The sequence below is a fragment of the Mya arenaria genome, chromosome 11 (genome assembly GCF_026914265.1).
Source record: "Mya arenaria isolate MELC-2E11 chromosome 11, ASM2691426v1".
Lineage (NCBI taxonomy): Eukaryota > Metazoa > Mollusca > Bivalvia > Myida > Myidae > Mya > Mya arenaria.
Genome location: NC_069132.1, coordinates 25,223,959 through 25,247,515, shown reverse-complemented (window position 1 = coordinate 25,247,515; position 23,557 = coordinate 25,223,959). Strand labels below are relative to the sequence as shown.

Here is a 23,557-nt window from a genome sequence, read left to right as displayed (position 1 = left end):
CACAATTACCATGTTATAACAATAAGTCAGATATCATTGAAAGATCCCGTTACAAGATTGTTATACTATACTTGCATTGAGCTTGTGTCGGCAATCTGATTTGCTGTCTGTACGAGTGATCAGTATGTCTACGAACTACCAGTACCACAAGCGGATCCAGGTAAGGGGGCGCAACCTGCGTGCGTCCCCCTAAAATCGTCCAAGTTTACTTTTTATTTCAATATAGGAGCAGAAAAAAGAAATAAAATACGCCCAAAATGCACCATTTCGGACTAGAAATTGATAGATTTTCTTTCCCAATGAAAGGGAACGCTCCCTAAGATACACCATATCTCATATCGGAACCTGGATCCGCCCCTGAGCACTGTAGGCACATGTCTGTGTTTCAACATGCACTTCTGGCTGTTTACCTTTTTGGCAAAATGATGTTTTCATGGGAATTATAACAATTACACTTCTTTCGGAATTCACCCCGTTTCTATATTTTAAATATGTGTCATTACTATTAACAGGAATAAAATGGTGTGTATTTAATAAAACTGATTGATAGATATTTGATACTGGCACGTGCATCCCAGTCTGTTACTTCGGCAAATTATAAAATCATTCCGCGGGGACTTAGACTTACTGTCCAGCCACTCCTAGGTAAAATCCTCGTCCTGCGGGGACAAACTGCCGGTAAAAGTCCCGCCAAATGCTCCTGCACCCCGGTGATATCCTATAGGTAGGGCCCATTCCCCGCAAAACCCCCGTATTCACTCGGCACTGCAGGGCCACCTTGGAGGTAAAACATGGCCCATTTCCCCCGCTTTCCCCGACATACCCCGGGACCTTGGTGGGGGCGTGGTTACAACTGACTGGTGCATTTACTGTGTTGATTTCTTCGTTTTTTTCTCGGTCTGATACTTGCTCATTCTCGTTCACCAGAGTGATGATGCTACGCGTACCACACATGCGTTAGATTTATGGTAATCAAACCTCTGTCGAATGAGAATGATACCGGCTTTGAATTGGAGTTGAGGTAGCACCTTTTCGACTAGAAGTATTCCGTATTATTATGATATAATCGACGACGTTTAAAGATTTGTCTGCAAATATGTAATTAAATAACCAGAAGATCCATGTTTTTATAATGATTTTATATTTAATAAAATACAGACAAAAAAATGTGCATCGGCCGGGAATCGAACCCGGGCCGCCCGCGTGGCAGGCGAGCATTCTACCACTGAACCACCGATGCTTACATACAGTTAGTGACAAAATACGGAAGTGTTTGGATCAAAGCCAACTACGCTTTTTCACAAAAAAAGAAATAATTCAAAACAAAGTTCACATACTCAAAACAATTAGAAATAATTTGTTTCAAAATTTAGTTGACATCAAACATGCTTGGTGCAAAGCCTTATGCAAGTATGAATTAGCAGATAATATAAGGATAGCGCCCAATGACATGTTTATTTTTAGAACAAAGTTGTGTAAGGAGTTAAAAATACACTCCATAGTTGATACCATATTTTACGGTTATTGTTCAGCTTTTTGGTGATCATTTTGTATACCTTTTATGTTAATCAAGAGGATAAATGTCTGTTACGTTCGTATGTACACCTGCTTTCTTCAATAAGCGGATTCAACCGCATTTACCGGTAAATATAAAGGTCGAGCCATTGTCGACCTACATTTTGTGTGATCAACTAGAAGATTTTAGAGAGTGTGTGGATAAAGCGGCAAACACACAGAAAACTGGACAACCAGGATGTGCACAGGTATTTTTAGCATATTAAGTATTGTATTTTCTATTGTCAGTGAAGAAAATATCTTTATATTAACGATGTTGACTTGCATTCTTAAAATAGATGACCTACACTCATGTTTTGTTATCTATTTTTAAATTGAAAAATCACGCTTGAACGAGAGCGAGATTTAGCGGGAAAAGGGAGTAGCATGGTTTGAATAGGCGATTTCTCACGGTGTTTTTATCCCATTCAGTCCGGTCTGCTCGTTGGTCTGTCCTGAGAAACTGGACGCTTGGTGACGCATTTATTCAAAATCAATACATACACATGTATAAAAATGCATTTTTTAATGATAAACCTTTTACTACTAATACTTACCAAATAATTCATTTATTGAAACATTTAATTACTTTGTGATAGCAAGAGTGCAACCACTCCACAGGTGACACATAGTATTGGCCACTAAAATATGGCCCTTCAAGCTTAATGTGGCCCTTCAGTCCATTTATATTGTTTAAAAATTAACAAAAACTAATTAAAATTGATAAAATGACATTTCAATAAACTTCTAAGAGTATAACTTGACTTTCAAATGAAACTAGGTATCCTTTAATTGAATCATTATTTTCGACATTTATTCAACCTTTTTGGTATAATAAAACAACTGTATTAATTGTGGTAAAATTTATTTGGGAGTCAGAGCGCATCTGTAGTTTACCGTTATGAAACTGGGAGGGGGTAGAGCACCATAATGCGATTATAAATGCCCTTCGTTTACTTTAATGTCGGACAAAAAGTGGTTGCTATGGAAATGAAAATATTTTTACTGGATCCCGCAATAACTCGATAAGTAGGCAGGCCGCGGCCGAACTTGGTGCACGTCATTTAGTCGTCGGACAGAATTTGTGCTATGGCAACTAAAATAGTGAAAATACCACTTGTGTTCACCTGTGACCCTAGTCATTCTAAAATGCCGTCCAGGCTTTTAAAAAAATATGTATCGTTCAAAACAAGCCTGGATGGCCGGCATTTTAGAATAACTTCATTCATGAAGCTTCAAAGCTACATTCATGAAAGTAACTATGGTAATAGAGAGTTTTGGAAGATTAAATGTACCTCGTTTACTATTGTGGTTGCTATATATTACAACGAAAATAGTGAAAATACCATTTTTGCCATGCTCTTGTAATGCACCAGTCAATTGTAACCACGGCTCCCCAAGTTCCGGGGGAATAGCGGGGACTTTGACTTTCGGTCCAGCCAACCCCGGCTAAAATCCCCGCCCTGCGGGGACGAACGGATGGTAAAATCCCCGCCAAATGCCCCCGCACCCCAGGGACCCTAGGTAAGGCCCATTCACCGCTATATTTAAAGCGAAGACAAAACCACCGCATTCACCCGGCACTGCGGGTCCACCTGAAAGGTAAAAACACGGTCCATTTCCCCGGCTATCCCTGGTATACCCCCGGACCTGGAGGGCCGTGGTTACAATTGACTGGTGCATTATGCAAAAAGTTCATATAACGGGCAACCAACAGTTATTCAACTTGGTATGTAGAAAAATAGTCATTAGGAAAACTAATGATGTATTCTTAAAAAATGTGTGAAGATTGTGAAAATCTTTGGCAGCATCTTGGCATCACCCAAAACTTATATATATAAATACTACTTTCATGAAAGTTAATTTGTGGATAAAGGGCCATAAAGGGGGATAAGGTAGTTCTACTTAATAATGTTGGTATGGCAATACAAACCCGTAAACAAATCGCTCTTTTTGAACGGGTCCTTGAGCTAACTAAGTTTGCAAGCTAGGTTAATGAAATTTGGTATGTGGTTTGAAGGTCATAAGAAAATTATGCATGCCATTTTAGTTTTGTTTGACAAACTGTCTTGTTGCTAAGACAGCAGAAATAATCTTAATGTCTGTCTGTGCTTCTGGAAAAAATGGATCCTTTGATAACTCAAGAATCTATGTACATTTATATTAAATTGTGTGTACATTAATGACAAATGCGGAAATTTACTACATGATTTTGAAATAATGTAACTATGACAACAACACACGAGTTTTTTTTGTATCACTAGAATCGAAGCTATTACTTTGTTATTGTGGATGGGATTTCATTTTGACTTCTCTTTTTGACACCATTGAAATGGGGATTTCTCAAAATTCAAAAACAATTAAACTTCATATTATTGTAGGGCACTATGGGAATTCGAGCTCTTTTCTAAAGGTTAAGGTCTTTTTTGGTGTTCAAAGGAATACAATGAATATCAAAGTAATCCATGTCACATTCATAACTTTTTATTTATTAGTGGGATTTCAACCAAACTTAACATAATTGAAAAGCACCATTTGAAGGTGTGTCAATCATGATTTGATTTTCTTATCGCAAAGGTCTAGGTCACAATCCTCGATGAGTATCATGTCCGAGTCGCGTTAAACTATAGTGTTTTGTGCTCGAAAGATTCATATTGTTACATTAAAATGCCCTTGAATCCCAGTTAAAAAAGTAATGCATTAACTGAGAGTTGTAATTGGTCTACTATTGGTTTATGCAATGCTCCAGCAACATGTCATTTGAAACGAATATATAGCAGGTTGTCTTATTTTTGACTTTTCGTCATTTTAGCGGATGTTATAAGCTTAGAACTTAATTAACTATCACTCTGACAATGCCTTTTCGGGGGCATATGTCATTTTACTGTGACCGTTCTTGTTATTCTGTACTTCGCCCACCCCCTTCAGACGTGCTTAAATCAATACCATGTAACCTGTTTTCCAGTTGCACCTTGTCCTCGTCAACAAGCCAGACGAGCCACAAGCCAGCGATCAACCCGATCCATCAAGCTCAAACACCGTCCCGACCATATCGCCGTCGGTAACGACTGAACCCACACAGAGATTCGACCCTGACCCTCCTCCTGTTGAGGTAATTGATGTTGACGCAGAAAACGGCGCAGCCCCTGTCTTGCATCACACGTGGGCACCGGGATCCAAGTCTCGCTCTGTTTTGCGGTCCCTCCTTCGGACGAAATTTAGTGTCGCGGATCCTGGGAATCAGTTTAAGGATGCCGGGCTAGATGAGACGCCGACAACTGCAAGTCCACCTCCGGCTTCCAGTAGCGGACCAATTGCAAGAAGCATATCACAAGTGTCTGACAGCCAAGCTGCCGTAAGTTATGGGAACAACCCTAGGCTTACATAGTCGTTTCAGTAAAGGTCATGGTTATCTCTTTGCAAGAGTGTTTACGGTAAGAGTGATCTTGTAAAAGTCTTTAAGAAAGAAAAAAAAAACGAATGAAATTGAAAGCAAATCTTCATAAAAAAAAGAATATATTTAAGTTGTTTTTCATATCTACACAAGCGTTCTACTATATTTTTTCAATTTACGTGTATTGAAAATAAAGCCACATAGCGATAATCAGTCCGATGTCATGCAATCGATTATCGGCGACTGGTTGTAAACGGTCGATGTTCGACCAAACTCGAGCATCGTTAAATCCCTAATAATAGGATTTTGAAAATGTAATTGGGCAATCATAATGTGAACTGTCTGTGGAATTGAAATCGTAAAAACACGAAGTGTCTGTCGCAAGTGGATTATGAGTATATTATTTATAATATAACAATTATAAAAGATATACATGTAGTCATAACAATATCGATGGTAAAGTTTTCAATCTATTAAATAATACTTCATGCATGTGCTTTTCAACAGGACCTGCTTCTCAATCTAAAAAGATCGTCGGGACCATTGCAAGCCATGCCTGAGCCTCGAGCATATAACCCCATCCCTCTAAATTACCCACAGTCATCAGCATCATCAAATAACGCTCAGGATTCAATCACCGAACTAGTAAAACTTTCAAAGGGCCACATTGAAAATCAGCCAGATATAAACTGTGTCGTTGCCAACCATGTGCAGGGGAATAGTCCAAGTACCACCAGCATGCAAAAAGTCAAAGATATCACCTCTGTAGCAAACCATGGAGATGAAAGTGTCGTTACAGATGGTAGTAGAAAAACTAGTATACTAAACGAAAACATTATTTCATCATATAAAGCACAGAGTAAGGTCTGGCCTGTACCGCAAAGTTATTCTTGGCAGACCAAAAAAACAAATAAATCTCGAGGCGAACACTCGCATAGTGACATGGGTGTGGATGTCTCCTCAACGAAAGCAGGGATTAAAATTGAGAATGCCATTGTTATAAAGGATGGAAATGAGGATGCTGCTCCTTCTGCTGTAGTTAAAATTGAAAAGAGTTACGATAATAAGATGTCAGCTAGTACAAATATTGAAGCGGCTAAGTTTCGAGACTTACGCAGACTTGAAGAAACCATACGACTTCAATCGAGCAACATAAAGACGGAAACTAGAGAAAAACCGGCCCCTTCTTTTAAAATGAAAAGAGAAAAACGTGATGGAAATGAGATGGCGTTTAGTACCAAAACTGACAGGGTGAAGTTTCTTGAATTAAGCAAACTTAATGAGAGCATGAAAACCCAGTCAGTGAAGACTGAACCCACAGGGAAACCTGTCCCTTTACTTACAAGTGTTGTGGACACAAGGACAAGGTAAAAACTGATAGTTGCTTTAGAAAGCTATTTATTTTCAAATGTTGCGTAAGAAAACTATTTCATGTCAAATGTTTCCTAAAAAAACTATTTCGTGTCAAATGTTTCGTAAGCGAACTATTTCGTCAAATGTTGCGTAAGAAAACTCGTTCGTGTCAACTCGTTCGTGTCAAATGTTGCGTAAGAAAACTCGTTCGTTTCAAATGTTGCGTAAGAAAACTAGTTCGTGTGAAGTGTTGCTTTTAAAAGCTATTTCGTGTCAAGTGTCGGTTAGAAAGCTATTTCGTGTCAAGTGTCGGGTTAGAAAGCTATTTCGTGTCAAGTGTCGGGTTAGAAAGCTAATTCGTGACGAGTGTCGCGTTAGAGAGCTAATTCGTGACGAGTGTCGCGTTAGAGAGCTAATTCGTGACGAGTGTCGCTTTAGAGAGCTAATTCGTGACGAGTGTCGCGTTAGAGAGCTAATTCGTGACGAGTGTCGCGTTAGAGAGCCAATTCGTGACGAGTGTCGCGTTAGAGAGCCAATTGGGGACGAGTGTCGCGTTAGAGAGCCAATTCGTGACGAGTGTCGCGTTAGAGAGCCAATTCGTGACGAGGGTCGCGTTAGAGAGCCAATGCGTGACGAGGGTCGCGTTAGAGAGCTTATTCGTGGCGAGGGTCGCGATAGAGAGCTAGTTCGTGACGAGTGTCGCGTTAGAAAGCTAATTCGTGACGAGGGTCGCGTTAGAGAGCCAATTCGTATCGCGTGACGAGGGTCGCGTTAGAGAGCTTATTCGTGACGAGTGTCGCGTTAGAGAGCTAATTCGTGACGAGTGTCGCGTTAGAGAGCCAATTCGTGACGAGTGTCGCGTTAGAGAGCTAGTTCGTGACGAGTGTCGCGTTAGAGAGCTAATTCGTGACGAGGGTCGCGTTAGAGAGCCAATTCGTATCGCGTGACGAGGGTCGCGTTAGAGAGCTTATTCGTGACGAGTGTCGCGTTAGAGAGCTAATTCGTGACGAGTGTCGCGTTAGAGAGCCAATTCGTGACGAGTGTCGCGTTAGAGAGCTAGTTCGTGACGAGTGTCGCGTTAGAAAGCTAATTCGTGACGAGTGTCGCGTTAGAGAGCTAATTCGTGACGAGTGTCGCGTTAGAGAGCTAATTCGTGACGAGGGTCGCGTTAGAGAGCCAATTCGTGACGCGTGACGAGGGTCGCGATAGAGAGCTTATTCGTGGCGAGGGTCGCGTTAGAGAGCTAATTCGTGACGAGTGTCGCGTTAGAGAGCTAATTCGTGACGAGGGTCGCGTTAGAGAGCCAATTCGTATCGCGTGACGAGGGTCGCGTTAGAGAGCTTATTCGTGACGAGTGTCGCGTTAGAGAGCTAATTCGTGACGAGTGTCGCGTTAGAGAGCCAATTCGTGACGAGGGTCGCGTTAGAGAGCCAATTCGTGACGCGTGACGAGGGTCGCGTTAGAGAGCTTATTCGTGGCGAGGGTCGCGTTAGAGAGCTTATTCGTGACGAGTGTCGCGTTAGAGAGCTTGTTCGTGGCGAGTGTCGCGTTAGAAAGCTAATTCGTGACGAGTGTCGCGTTAGAGAGCTAATTCGTGACGAGTGTCGCGTTAGAGAGCTAATTCGTGACGAGTGTCGCGTTAGAGAGCTAATTCGTGACGAGTGTCGCTTTAGAGAGCTAATTCGTGTCGAGTGTCGCGTTAGAGAGCTAATTCGTGACGAGTGTCGCGTTAGAGAGCTAATTCGTGACGAGTGTCGCGTTAGAGAGCCAATTCGTGACGAGTGTCGCGTTAGAGAGCCAATTCGTGACGAGTGTCGCGTTAGAGGGCCAATTCGTGACGAGTGTCGCGTTAGAGGGCCAATTCGTGACGAGTGTCGCGTTAGAGAGCCAATTCGTGACGAGTGTCGCGTTTGAAAGCTAATTCGTGACGAGTGTCGCGTTTGAAAGCTAATTCGTAACGAGTATTGAAATTATGCCCGAGTTGTTGAAATTATACCCGAGTTGTTGAATTTATACCCGAGTTGTTGAAATTATACCCGATTTGTTGAAATTATGTTGAAATTATACCCGAGTTGTTGAAATAATGTTAAAATTATACCCGAGTTGTTGAAATTATGTTGAAATTATACCCGAGACGAGTTGTTGAAATTATGTTGAAATTATAACCGAGTTATACCCGAGTTGTTGAAATAATGTTAAAATTATACCCGAATTGTTGAATTAATACCCGAGTTGTTGATATTATACACGAACGCGTAGTATATATATATACAATTTGTAAAATTTAAATCCCAAGGGTTGTTGATGAAGTCACTGTTTTGTGACATGTTGTCACGGAAGACATTTATCATCTAGCGTGTGTATTTGCTTATCGATGTACTATTGCACGCTAGTTACTGCATGTTAAGCTCTTTGTGGGATTTAATGGTTGGACATACGTAAACTATGACACCAATATGGTACACAAATATTATTGATTCATTCATATGTTCTGTTGAATTGTTGCGCACTCACAGTGTGTTATAATACATAAATGTTTTACAATAATGATTTCGTTTTTCATATCAACTTGTTTGATTTCACGTGAATGGTTTGTTTGTACAGAGTGAGCTTGAAGCAGGCCATTTTAAACCGGCGACGGGCCGAGGGGAAACCCAGCATTGACCTTGAAGACGAGGAACGACGCAAACGGGCCAAGGTTAACACAAAGGTTGGTATGATGTTTGTAATAAGAATATCAATATATAGTAAACATATACAAGCTCATCGGAGTTTCGAAGAAAGAAAACTCGATGATGATGACGGCGTCGGCAACGTTAAACTTTAATCATGGGCGTTATTCAAAATATTCAAGTGAATACAACTGCTGCTAGAGACATTACGCCAATGTGTAGCTAGACTAACAATTCTGACAAAAATAAATGTTGAGTTACGCCCGTTTTATTACGGAAACAACAACAACAGAATAACGTTTGGAATTATCTTATGCACCAGGCATGTGTAACCACGCCTCCCCCAGGTCCGGGGGTATACCGGGGAAATGGGTCGTGTTTTTACCTTTCCGGTGGCTCCGCAGTGTCGGGAGAATGCGGTGGTTTTGTCTTCGCGCCAAATATAGCGGCGAGAGGGCCTTACCTAGGGTCCCTGGGGTGCGGGACATTTGGCGGGGATTTTATCCGGGCTTGGCTGGAGCGTAAGTCAAAGTCCCCGCTATTCCCGGGACCTGGGAAAGGGCGTGATTACAATTGACGGGTGCATGAGCTGCTCTTGTTTCTTATTCATGTTTTATCTTTTGATAAGATTTCACGGAATATATTCAATCAATCAATTTTTTGCGTTTTTTTAAAGAATGATTTAAAAGCGCTCGTGAGTGGTGATTCAACTGTATTTGACACGTATTTTACGAGCGGCTTATTGCCGATTAAGCGATGAATATTTTGTCATTTTTCGACACAGATTGTAAATTTTATTGAAGGCCACGAAGTGTTCAAAGGCTACGCAATCTTTTTTTTTTACTTGCAAAGTTGCTCATAGCTGAAAATACTGGTCGACGTGGTGTCTGCAGTCATGATTTGACTCAACTTGTCAAATCATGATTCACTGCAATTTGTTACCAAGCTAACGTATTCTTTCTTTATTTCTGCAACTTTTGGACCAAACTCAGGGATTAATGTTATCACATGAGTTGACTTTGTTCAATGTTGGTGACGCACAGTTGTAACCGAGTCATCTATTCCGATGGACTAGTCATTTCCGAAAATGTCAACGTTTGAAGATTACTCGAGAACGCCTTGTTTATTTTACACACGTATCTGTCCCGCGAGGCCGAGTGAACAGCTCCCTCTGTATCCTTCATTTCTAGTTTTGAGTCAGTTATCATTTATTTGGACTTAAAGTTTAGGTTTTTGTTTTTATTTGCAGCCCAATATATATGGACAATGCTTTTTTGGTCAAGTTTTGGTTTTCCCTTGCGAAAAAATGTCCATTCCCCCCCCCCATTTTTCCCCAATTTCATAAATGCAGATTATGTTGATGAATAAAAAAGCAATGAATTTCTTGAAAACATAAACAAAATCTTGACAAGACTAGCTCTTTCACCGCATAATGTATGCACAAAAAGGTGAACACATGTATATTTGCCATTATATTTGCTATCTTTTGTTATAAATTTCTATCTATCCAAGTCTCAACTTTTTTCCCAAATTGCAAAAGTACAGGCGGTAAAAATATTTCTGAAAAAAATCAATGATGGAAATTCATCGTTTAAGTTTGGCGCAGCGTGTCGAACGATTAGTGTTTTTATAGACCTGAAATTATATGTGAAAACGTATATATTAAATGGTAGAAATATTGTGTTTGACAAAAGCCCGCACTATTGACCTCATATCGGTTCTATCTTTCATTTCTTTTTCTATACATGTGTTTACGTAAGAGATGGTTAATGCAAAAATGTGATGTAGGTGTTGGTTTACTAGTATTAAATATTTTCTCAATTACACATTAGTCATGGTCTTATACGAACATCACCCATGCACTTTCTAAAACACTTATATTTAAAGTGCAAATTTCTTTTAAAGCGTTTGGTTTAATATTTAATACTTATTATCTTCTGCGGTTGTCGATTTATCGTTGCCGCGGGCTGAAAGTCGACGATCGGTGACGAGGTTTGCCGGGATCGATTAATCGAATAATGTTCGTTATTGATTGTTGTGTTGACAATTCGACATACATGTACTTTCAAATTGTTTGCTGGAAAAAGTAACAAAGTTACTATTAAACTACATAAGTAGTTCACTTCTGTACTTAATTTGATTCTTAATCCATGCTATAAGAATGATTTTATTTACCAGTACCTACTACATGTGCTAACTAGACGCGAAAAGACACAGAACCTGTTCCTTTCAATTTTCTGATAATTATCGATTTCTCCGATTAATTAGTCGGTCTATATGTCCGATTAATCGGAAATGAAAATTTAGCCGATTGCACATCACTACTTATTACTCATATAATGATTTAGGCAAAGAATTAAGGTTCACCGAAATTATGAACGACCAATATGTTGGGGAATTAACCTGGAAGTAAGGTAAACAAAACGTTGATCAATATAAAAACGTCGAATAATTAAAAAATACTGTCATCCCATTGGTTGACAATGATTTCAACCATCATTTGAATACATGCCGTCAAACTATAAGTATTAAGGAAATGTACGTGTTCTTTATAATCAGTTATAATACCAGAGTAAATAATGAGATATTCCCACAGCCTTTGTATCGTCGTTGCCTTCTTCGTCGTAAGTGTCAAGCAAAAGCTGCTACTGTTGGCCTTGACGATGCTGAATACATGATATAAGTTGGTATACTAGTATAAGTCCAAAAGAAGTTCTTTGTTTTAATTTGCATCTCATAAAATAGGGTAGGTAGGCAGGCAGCATAACTTTTTATTAATTATCTTTTTCTTTATGTAAACCGAGGTTATGTACAAAACAGACCTATTTAAGAAATGTAACACACCACTGAGAGCCATATGACATTATAAGCACAGGCCAGTCAGCCAACGAAGGTGTATATGGAAAGAGGCGTTGTCAAAGGGGTGTGTCAAAACAACGCACACTGCCCCTGTGATTCGCATCGGCGTGATATCTTTCGCCATATAGAGAGTGTGATATAAATAACGAAAAATGAATCCATTTTAAATGTCCATTTTTAAGTTTGTAAATGTCAAAGTTAATTTTACATTATAACTGATGTCACACGACATGACATAAAAATCAAACTGTTAAAATGTAAAATACAGAAGGCCTATGTCAAAAGGTTAGCTTTCCCTTGATCAGCTCGCGTTGACAGAATTACACTTGAGGTGGTGTTATACCTCTAAACCTGGTGATTTAGTCATAATCATCGCTTTTATGTGTCAAGTTTGATAACGTTTCGACAACCTTATAACCTACAGACTGACTTATGAAGTGTGAACGGTGACTCATAAATGGTCTTGAAGCCACAAAAACTGCACAGGCTTCAAAATAAATTGCGGTTTCAAGCTAGACTTCGACAACATTTGCATATAAAAAGGTCTCCTTAAATACAGAGATGCCTGCGCGGGTGGCCTAAAATCGAAATAGTTTAATCGTATTCATTGTTTATAATATCACAGACCTATTTAAAAATATTAAAGGTCCGTGATAATATACGCACGTCATACAAATAATTCGACAAAAAATATTATTATACAATTGGGCGTGGCCACAAGTTATAACTACATTAGAAAATGGCCCTCCCCGCAGTGTGCCAGACGATATGTACGTGAAGTTAGCGGCCTAGCGGCGTGAAGTTAGCGGCCTAGCGGCGTGAAGTTAGCGGCCTAGCGGCCTTATATGGTATCTTATTTCAAAGTAGGAATTTATGCTTTTTCTTCTTAAACAATGATAAATTAACTGTTTTTGAGCAAAAAATATCAATTTCAGGCGATTTTCAAAAAAAAATTCAAAAAAGTTTATCAAACATTTTTCTATATTATAGCATGCAAACATGTCTGCTCTGCTAACAAAATGATAAGATACCATATTAGGCCGCTAGGCCGCTAACTTCACGCCGCTAGATCGCTTGATCGACTTCTTGGAAAAAATGTTGAAAATCGCTTCAGACTGATGTTTGGTGTATATAAACAGCAACTATAGCATTGCGTTAGAAGAGCAGACATGTTTGCATGCTTTAAATGGAAAACTGTTTTATCAACTTTGAAAAAAATGTTGAAAATCGCTTCAATTTTATATTTTGTGCATAAAAACAGTTAATATATCATTGTTTAAGAAGAAAAGGCATGTATTCGTACTTTGAAATACGATACCATATTAGGCCGCTAGGCCGCTAACTTCACGCCGCTAGGCCGCTAGATCGCTTGATCGACTTCTTGGGAAAAATGTTGAAAATCGCTTCAGACTGATGATTGGTGCATATAAACAGCAAATATATCATTTTGTTAGCAGAGCAGACATGTTTGCATGCTATAAAATAGAAAAATGTTTGATAAACTTTTTTGATTTTTTTTTTGAAAATCGCTTGAAATTGATATTTTGTGCTCAAAAACAGTTAATTTATCATTGTTTAAGAAGAAAAAGCATATATTCATACTTTGAAATAAGATACCATATTAGGCCGCTATGCCGCTAACTTAACGCCGCTAGGCCGCTAACTTCACGCCGCTAGGCCGCTCACTTCACGCCGCTAGGCCGCTCACTTCACGCCGCTAGGCCGCTTACTTCACGTACATTCAGACGATCGGTTAGTCATGGCAAGATCAATTTGCATAGATAAATATCATTTCATGATAATAATCAAATTTAGGTAACGAATTTGACTTAAAAGATAAGTGAACGGAAGAAAGAGAGAGGGGGAAGATATAATGGGAAATGATAATTATATGTAATCGAATATGTTGTCGCCGCCCCCGTGGGCTTATTCTACAAGTATAATGAACATGATAGGCAGGCATCGCTACTGAACTAGTTTTATCTTAAATCTTTTAGAAGCAAGAATATATGTTTGCACTCTTAGGAAAATTTATGTGTTCTAAAATCGAAATAAAATCATTGTCGTTAAAACGCAACCATATCAACACGTGTCGCGGAGTCAAGGACGGAAAGTACCACGACTTTCTACATGTTAATATAGCTTTGTACCTTCCGACATTAACCTAACGTAATATCTTACAACAAAATAATGATATTTTTTTTACTGAACAGGACTGTTTGACTGCAGATGAGGAAAAGAACATGCTACGCCGGCGGTGGTTGGACGCGCAGAGTGCGAAAAAATACAGACGACGACGATCCAAACTGATCTCTGGGCTCCTTAAGGTTAGCGGAGTGGGATTGATAAATGGGTTGATTGAATGGTTAACTAACTGCTTGCATGATTGATTGATTGATTGATTGATTGATTGATTGAATTAATGATTAATTGATCGATCGATTTATTTATTGATTGAATGATATGACACTTTGAGTGCCAGCTAAAGAAATTGACCAACCGATTGATTGATTACAGTTAAATGATAAGATCGACCGATTTATTGACTGGTTTGTCATCAGTTGTATGATCGATCACTTGATTTATTTATTTATTTATTTAATTATGTAATCTTGGACCGATGACTCAATACTGGCATCCATTTATTATAACCTTACGTACGCAGCGCTGTGTCAGGTTGCCTAACAAGAGTTATGGCCCTTGAATAAGTAAAAAGTCGTCTAAACATTTTGTCGTCTAAGCATATACCACCAAAAGTATTGCACATACTCTCATGAAACTTCATAGGTATGTTGGTCAACATGGGTTATTGTACTTCTGCCATTTCTGTCATATTTCACTTCATTTAACTTCGTTTTTCCCTTGACTTGGAATAAATGTCCTGAAGAATACTGTGTCGCATGCACTACCTAAATTATTGCACCCACACACATTGAACTTCATAGAAAGATTGTCAGCTTGGGATTTTGTTCACTTGCCGTTTCCCTCACATTTCCCTTGGTCTAACAAGAGTTATGGCCCTTAAGTTGGTAAAAAATCGTCTTGAAAAACCGTGTGTCACCTGTTCCATTAAAGGTATTGCACCTTCACTGCAGGTATGCTGGTTAGCTTGGGCTGCTGTGCGACTGCCATTTCTCTCACATTTTACTCGATCTATCCATAGTAACGTCTGAAAAGGGATAGAAATGCTTTGTCTCGCATTGAGCACCAACAGTATTGCACCTTGCCTCTTGAAATATCGTATGAATGCTCGTTAGTATGGGCTGTTGTACGCCTGCCATTCTTTCACATTTCACTGTTTAATATCCAAAACATGACCTCTTACCATGCCTGTGTCCAGGCGGGGTCTGTGAATATTCAGAACGCATAATTCAGGGCGATGGTAGTTATAAGATAATCGACGAGAGTGCATACAGTAGTATTTTGCTAGTTGCTGACTTCTGTAGAGACATTCAGTCTCAAGTGGGTACAAGTATAAGTACAGGTGGCCAAATTGGAGATTTATATTTTTTTCACACGACAGTCTGTATCAAGTGTATAGTATATCGTATGTGTACCGAGATTTGTTTTCATTCGCTCAACGTAAATTGTTTATATTTTAGACGAAGACGGACCTGAAAGACAAACAGAACGTTCTGAAGAACAGAGTCAACTATCTTAGTGAACGCGCGGTGCTGGTCCGCGCATTGGTGGCGCTGTTTGCTGAGAACAAGCTTGACGAGAACGCTGCGTGCATGTCAAGCATTCGCCACTCGTTATGGACGGAGGGCATCCCGATTAAGGTCATTACTGAGTTTGTAAGAAACAGTCTCCAAAAATACGAAGCGTCAGGAAGTGCTGATGTCGTGAACAAGTTTGACACGTTGCTAAAATTGTACCAGTATGCAGAGGATCAAAAGAATGCGTTGCCAGTGTTGCCAGATGAAAACAGCCATGCTAAGTCTGTCATACTTCTAAGTTCTGACGATTCCAGCTCTCATTTTTCCGGCTCTGGCATTTTTGAACGCTCCAATAGTGTCAGTAGTTGTGAATTCTCATCTAGCCAAGAACCATCTGAACTTTTTTCTAGCCAGGAACAGTCTTCACAAGAAACGATGACGTCATCACAAGAAACAGTGACGTCAACACAAGAAGAAAACAAAAGTAGTAGTTATAGTAGCAGTACGTCAAGTTTAGGGTATAAAGAAATGGGCGTCGATAGCGATTCAGACGTTGAGCCATTGGCTCTTGTTATAGATTTGGATGAAGATGTCTGATATGAGTGGATGTGTTTGACTGAGTAATTTTCCAAGCCATTAAATGGCTGGACAATAGAAATTTATTGACGACATTTATAAACGTTCTAAAAGGCAGATGCGCGAAAAAGATTTTTTTCAAAAGTTTTATTGCCATTTTTTCAGAATGATAAGAAACTGCTTTAAAGTTCAATTGCTTCTTTGAAATGTTTTGTTTATTGTAAAACGATCAATGTATATAAAATATACACTGATATACACATCATACCTTGTACAGGTTAGGAAGAAAGCCATTCAATATGTTCAATGAACTGTTTTGTTTGTAGTGTATTGTTTGTTTTTTGGGGCACAGGTTTGTTTTATTAAACATGGTTAACATTGGTGCATATAAAACGCATTGTCGTTCATTCTAATACCAAAATATCCAGTTCAGTTGGGTTGTTCTGGGAATAGAACGAAAATGCAAAAGAAGATTTATATCATGTTTCAAACGATAATTATAAGGTAATTTTAGACAAACATTTATCAAATATGTACAATCTCAGGCAAACATGAGGATACCGGATAGGTAAATAATCAAAATAGTCCTAAATTGTATTTTTTTAAATAATGTACATGTATTTGAGCATTTCCATCGACTATTCTCGAAGATCTCACGCCCTGCCACCTAGCTAATTTCTTTTTGTCTGTTTACAAGTATTTACTGCAGTATGGCATTGAAGTTTTTACCACAACTCCATCTTTCTTCTCCAGAAGCTAGGGTACATGTACATGTTTCAAATATAGTTTGTCAAACGCAGTTTTGTTCGTACATGAAGTGAAAATCTGCGTTTAGCAACACGCAGTGAAACGGATTAAAGATAAAAACTAAATTACCACCGTCATCGTTATGCAGATGTTTTGCACTCAAGAAAATAAAAGTATGTTTTTTTTTGTATACCTCGATGCATTGATATTGCGCACAACGGCCCGACGTGACAAAGACTTGTCAAAACGGCGTAGAATACTGCACCGAATACTCTGTGAACTCTCCTGTATTTAAGATGATTTTCTTATTATAGGCATTTGATTCGGGTTAAAGATAAATACTAGCGCGTGCACTCTCTTTGAAGATGGGCGGTGTATTATATCGAGTCGCGGTTTACTATTAAAATAAGTTTATTTTTGGTCACAAAAAAGCCACGCGACTTTAAGTCTGCAGCGGATTTGTTAAAAATCAAAATACCCGGTTTGTCATTGGGGTCACGTGTTATCAACATTTTCTATTGCGTATATTCCTTTGTTGGAAAACATTGTGATAATTTAATTTCATTGTTATCTTAAAGCAGTTTCATGGTGCAAATGCACTTCGAGGCTTTTCCATTGCATATTCTGATACAATATAAAGCCATAACAACGTTACTATTTTCTAATATTTCACAAAATCACTTTGGGAAATTACGGTCAGCCGAACATCCGGAAGTTTAATATAAGTTCAATGATTAAAAATCCGGTAAACCGTATAACCTCATTTAAAGATCGTTCCAGTTATTACATAATCAAAACAGTTTAACCTACTGCGTTTCGCTCCCCCCCCTCGAAATCTTTTGCGCATTATATAACGCACATGACCGTTTTCGATTTCTTTGTCCCTTTCTTATCAATTTTCATCGCTATAGAAATATTGTACTGAAAGAAAAATGTATACAATACATTTGGAGAAAAGATTGTATCTTAATTGCATGACAGTTTAACCTCGAAGACACGTAAACGAACAAATTGCCACAAAAAAGTCTACCCACATTGACAATTACTTGTAAGATAACACCACGGTACCCGTAAACAGATGTTCAGATATGATATGTTTTATTATCTTCAGACCTATGATGATTCAATTGAGCCTTCGATTGATTTCGTATAGCATTGTGTTTTTGTTTACAAGGACACTCAGTGATCTATTAAAGTCTGTGGGGGACTATTTCGCCAAGTCATCGTGCGCCTTTTTTCTTTGTACAAAACCAGTCATTTTCCATCGCCTGTTTAAATATTGTTTTACGTCTTTTATTCAAATATCTGCCTCCTTCATTATGTCGTCTTGATCTTTAAACTCAACGTGTTGGACGCTAATTAGCTTCGAGTTTATACCAAGAGGTCAATTAAGGTCCTATATCGCTCGCTTTAGCTTCAAATGCAAACAAACCAACAAAACAAAACAAAAACATTCATGATTCAATTTCATTCAATAAACTAGATATCAATATCAATTCCCATGTGATTAAGTAGAAAGAATGGCCTCTAGAGCGCTCAACATTGTCAAGTATTAATAGTTTAGATCTGGAAACCAATTCTCTTACCTGTCACGATTCCATTCTCAAACTTGGTCCTGAATCCGTAGTGACTCACATTCTGACCATTCTGACCAAGTTTCATTGCGATCGCAGTTTTAATAGATCATTAGATTTCTTGTCGTAGTGACCTACATTCGATACGATGTTACTCTTTAATTTGTAATATATTCCAAAACAACGTATACACCATATGTACAGTTACTGTAGTTGATGGAACTTGCATTTAAACGTGATACGCAGAATAGGACAATAGAATTTAGCAAATATGTTTTTATATTGAAACAACAATGAGCCTTGTATCCAACATAGACAAGAAATGATCATAAAAGAGATGAGTCTTTGATGCATGATATAATAAATTCAATGAAACGAATATTCCATAGCGGAGTTCAATGTGGTAGCGATGTTATCAGTTGCGAATGCATAATTGATATGGCAAAGGTCTGTTATCTCTTTTAAGGAAATATTATTTAATGTCATTTAGTTTACAGGTGATTTTGTCATAAAATATAAAACAAGTCAAAAACGTTAGCGTCTGTGCCATATTGGTAACAATGGGGGAAGCACTCAGTGCTGGTTTTAGGACTCTGTACGGGTATATGGTGCATAAAAATGATAATTGATATCACATTCTATTGAAAGTGGATTTATGAAGATAGCCTAATTATATTTTATAGAATCACAATTTGCGCTGCATTTAACATCACCACACACATAAGGAATCGAACATTTGCTATTAAAGTGAGCTTCTATGTCATTAAACTTTTATTTAATATATTCACGCTTCTTCTATATTATTCTATATTTCTTTGTAAAATTTTCTCATGTCACTAATGGGCGACGAGGAGATAACTTTATTATTAATTTACATTTATGTTTCTAATGCATTTTACTGTTCATATTGACGCGATGTTGCCACAACACATGTTACAAGCTCTGTATGGGGTTATTACTATTATGGGTTTTTAATACAATCTTATTATTCAAATTGTCTCAGTGTGGAAAGACACAATACAATATCAACTGAAAACTTCAAGGAAGTATCAGAGAGGAGTTGCTAAATAATAAGAATGATTCATCTCTGAAAATGATACCAAAAATAGAGACACGGTCCATTTCTCGGGTGAATTCGCAGACCTTCTTGGCGCCTATAATGACGATGTGGATTTGGCATCGACTGTTTTCAGACCATATGAAAAAAGAATTGAGATTCGCATCCGGAAATTAAAATAAATAAATATTAAAACAGCGGCGGGCGACGGTATTTTACTTTATTTCTGTTTCTTTAATAAACATATTAAGCACAATTCATTATTATGGAACGATCAAACCTGTTTACGCCGATGTTCGACCACTATTTCTTTTTTGTTCCTTAATAACTTTGGGTGGGGTTTCGGAAAGCGGCAGGCACAAGAACAAGAATCTCGATCATATCTGGCCTTCTTTGAAATATACGTGGTCGATCCTTGTTTGTTAAAGCGCAAACAGATGTCTATATTTTATCTATGAGGAAATACGATATATGGATGAGTCCCCCCGAACAAGATCATAAAGTTTGATAAATGTCTAGCGATCATATGATTGTGGGTTTATTGAATGGTAACAATGAGTATTTAATTTCAGCACGAGGTAGGTAATTACTCCGCCTATTTTATATCTTACGCCGAAATAATTAGCTATCGTTTAAAATAGTAAAGTTGTAAATTTGTGTTACAATTATACCTTTAACTGATACACCTTTGATCCGGGGGAGTCGGATTTCTTTTCTTCAAAAAGGCCTGGGTATCAGATATAATGCGGGGTATTGTAATCTTTGTCAGGAAGCGCTAATGTAAACCATGAATCAAACTTTAACCGTTTTTGTAAACTTTCAAGATAACTTGTCAAATTACGCAATTTGATCTCAAATTAGCAGACGGGACTTTTTATATGAGTTTTATTTTTTGTATTCGTCTGAAGCTATTCACATAAAACATAAAAAAGTCATGTATCAATTATCTATAAGTAAGTAAAACTTAAGGGTGTAATTAAAGCCACGCTCTCGGCGATGGCACCGACAAATAACCCTGTCCATGACTATCGTCAGGATATGTCTTTTTTTTAATAAATACAGCCTTCAAACGATTTACTGGTCTTGACCTTCCGCCTGATTAATTAAACAGCTGACAGTTTTTGCTGCACTGTTGACTTATCCTTATATAACCATAAAATGCTGTGGCATGGAAATAACACTCCGATAGAAAAGATTTCGTCGAGAAAATCAGAGGTCCTGTGATGGAATCAATTGACAAGTAGGAATGACCCCTTCGAGAAATCCAGAGGTCTTGGGATGGAATCAATGGTCCAGTGGGAAAGACCCCGTCGAGAAAACCAGAGGTCATGGCGAGGAATCAATGGCTTAGTGGGAAAGACCCCGTCGAGAAAACCAGAAGTTCTGGGATGGCATCAGTGGTCCAGTGGGAAAGACCCCGTCGAGAAAACCAGAGGTTCTGGGATGGCATCAGTGGTCCAGTGGGGAAAACCCCGTCGAGAAAACCAGAGGTCCTGGGATGGAATCAATGGTTCAGTGGGAAAGACCGCGTCGAGATAACCAGAGGTTCTGTGATGGAATCAATGGTCCAGTGGGAAGGACCTCTTCGAGAAAACCAGAGGTTATTGCGTGGAATAAATGGTCCAGTGGGAAAGACCCCGTCGAGAAAACCAGAGGTTCCCCAGAATCAATAGTCCAGTGACGAAAACCCCGTCGAGAAAACCAGAGGTCCTGGGATGGAATCAATGGTTCAGTGGGAAAGACTTCGTCGAGATAACCAGAGGTTCTGTGATGGAATCAATGGTCCAGTGGGAAGGACCTCTTCGAGAAAACCAGAGGTCTTGGGATGGAATCAATGGTCCAGTGGGAAAGACCCCGTCGAGAAAACCAGAGGTCATGGCGAGGAATCAATGGCTTAGTGGGAAAGACCCCGTCGAGAAAACCAGAAGTTCTGGGATGGCATCAGTGGTCCAGTGGGAAAGACCCCGTCGAGAAAACCAGAGGTTCTGGGATGGCATCAGTGGTCCAGTGGGGAAAACCCCGTCGAGAAAACCAGAGGTCCTGGGATGGAATCAATGGTTCAGTGGGAAAGACCGCGTCGAGATAACCAGAGGTTCTGTGATGGAATCAATGGTCCAGTGGGAAGGACCTCTTCGAGAAAACCAGAGGTTATTGCGTGGAATAAATGGTCCAGTGGGAAAGACCCCGTCGAGAAAACCAGAGGTTCAATTGACAAGTAGGAATGACCCCTTCGAGAAATCCAGAGGTCTTGGGATGGAATCAATGGTCCAGTGGGAAAGATCCCGTCGAGAAAACCAGAGGTGTTGGGAAGGAAACAATGGTCCAGTGAGAAAAACCCCGTCGAGAAAACCAGAGGTCCTGGGATGGAATCAATGGTCCAGTGGGAAAGACTTCGTCGAGATAACCAGAGGTCCTGGGATGGATCAGTGGTCCAGTGGGAAATACCCCGTCGAGAAAACCAGTGGTCATGGCGTGGAATCAATGGTTCAGTGGGGAAGACCCCGTCGAGAAAACCAGAGGTCCGGGGATAGAATCAGTGGGCCTGTGGGAAAGACCCCGTTGACAAACCAGAGGTCCTGGGATAGAATCAATGGTCCAGTGAGAAAGGTTCTGTGATGGAATCAATGGTCCAGTGGGAAAGACCCCGTCGAGAAACCCGGGGTTCTTGTATGTAATCAATGGTCCAGTGGGAAAGACCCCGTCGAGACAACCAGAGGTTCTGGGATGGAATCAATTGTCCAGTTGGAAAGACCCCGTCGAGAAAACCAGAGGTCCTGGGATGGATTCAATGGTCCAGTGGGAAAGACCCCGTCGAAAAACCGGGGTCCTGGTATGTTATCAATGGTCCAGTGGGAAAAACCCCGTCGAGAAAACCAAATGCTCTGGGAGGGAATCAATTGTCAAGTAGGAACGACCCCGTCGAGAAAACCAGAGGTTCTGGGATGGCATCATTGGTCCAGGTGAGAAGACCCGTCGAGAAAACCAGAGGTTCTGGGATGGCATCAATATTGCAGTAGGAAAGACCCCGTCGAGAAAACCAAAGGACGTGGGATGGAATCAGTGGTCCAGTGGGAAAGACCCCGTCGAGATAATCAGAGGTCCAGGGATGGCATCAATATTGCAGTAGGAAAAACCCCGTCGAGAAAACCAGAGGTCCAGGGATGGAATCAATGGTCCAGTGGGAAAGACCTCATCGAGAAAACCAGAGGTCCGGGTATGGAATCAATTGTCCAGTAGGAAAGATCCCGTCGAGAAAATCAGAGGTCCAGGGATGGAATCAATGATCCAGTGAGAAAGACCCCGTCGAGAAAAACCAGAGGTCCTCTCATGTAATCAATTTTACTGTAGGAAAGACACCGTCGAGAAACCCAGGGTCCTGGTATGTAATCAATGGTCCAGTGGGAAAGACCCCGTCTAAATAAAAAAAAAATAAAGCAGGTATTGGAACTTTTTGGCATTAACCCAACGAATGGCACTCGTTTTATTATAAAAATATAGACATTTATTATATATGTATGTGCAATTTCTATATAAAAAAACACACACTCACACAAATCTTTAAACCCCGAAAGCGAAATGCCAATAGCTATACGAGCAGCTGTATTAGACAAAACGAAAATAATTGGTCATTTTTCTTTATTCTTGATATCAACTCATCTTAAAATTGTCCCGCCATTGTATTTTTTTTTAAATAGAAAATACGTGTGATATAAATGCGTATGCCACACTGTTACATCGTGAAGATTTAACAGCACTTCGATGCATGCGTTTACAAGTTAATATCTGCAGAAACATGGGAACGTAGTTGCAAAAACACTAATTTCTCATAGATTACAGTACCTATTTTCTGTACGGTCACGATGGTACAATTATGATGTTGCAGATTTTTAGCACTGTGACCTATTATTGCACAATCAGTCAGTTTTCATGAATAAACCACTAGCTGATCTTGAATGGGCGCAACCGGTGCATGCCCCCTCTAAAATCGTCCAGGTTTTTTTTCAATACAGGAGAACATAAGTAATAAATTGCGCTAAAATGCGCCATTGCCGACTATAAATTGTTAAAATTTCCTTCAGGGAGTAAACTCAAACCCCCATGCAAATAGCTTT

The 23,557-nt window shown here is 39.4% G+C and overlaps 1 protein-coding gene and 1 non-coding gene across 2 annotated transcripts; one reads left to right on the top strand and one right to left on the bottom strand.

Moving 5' to 3' along the window:
• Positions 1-1,169: 1,169 nt before the first annotated feature.
• Trnag-gcc (transfer RNA glycine (anticodon GCC)) lies at positions 1,170-1,240 on the bottom strand. The gene has a single exon. It is a non-coding gene; the product is annotated as a tRNA-Gly (tRNA).
• A 233-nt stretch (positions 1,241-1,473) lies between these two features.
• On the top strand, positions 1,474-17,191 carry LOC128207376 (uncharacterized). Its single transcript, XM_052910254.1, has 6 exons — positions 1,474-1,763; positions 4,520-4,909; positions 5,456-6,315; positions 8,906-9,011; positions 14,046-14,159; positions 15,435-17,191. The coding sequence occupies exons 1-6, from the start codon at positions 1,581-1,583 to the stop codon at positions 16,086-16,088; spliced, it is 2,307 nt and encodes a 768-aa protein (XP_052766214.1). The 5' UTR covers positions 1,474-1,580; the 3' UTR covers positions 16,089-17,191.
• Positions 17,192-23,557: the final 6,366 nt, after the last annotated feature.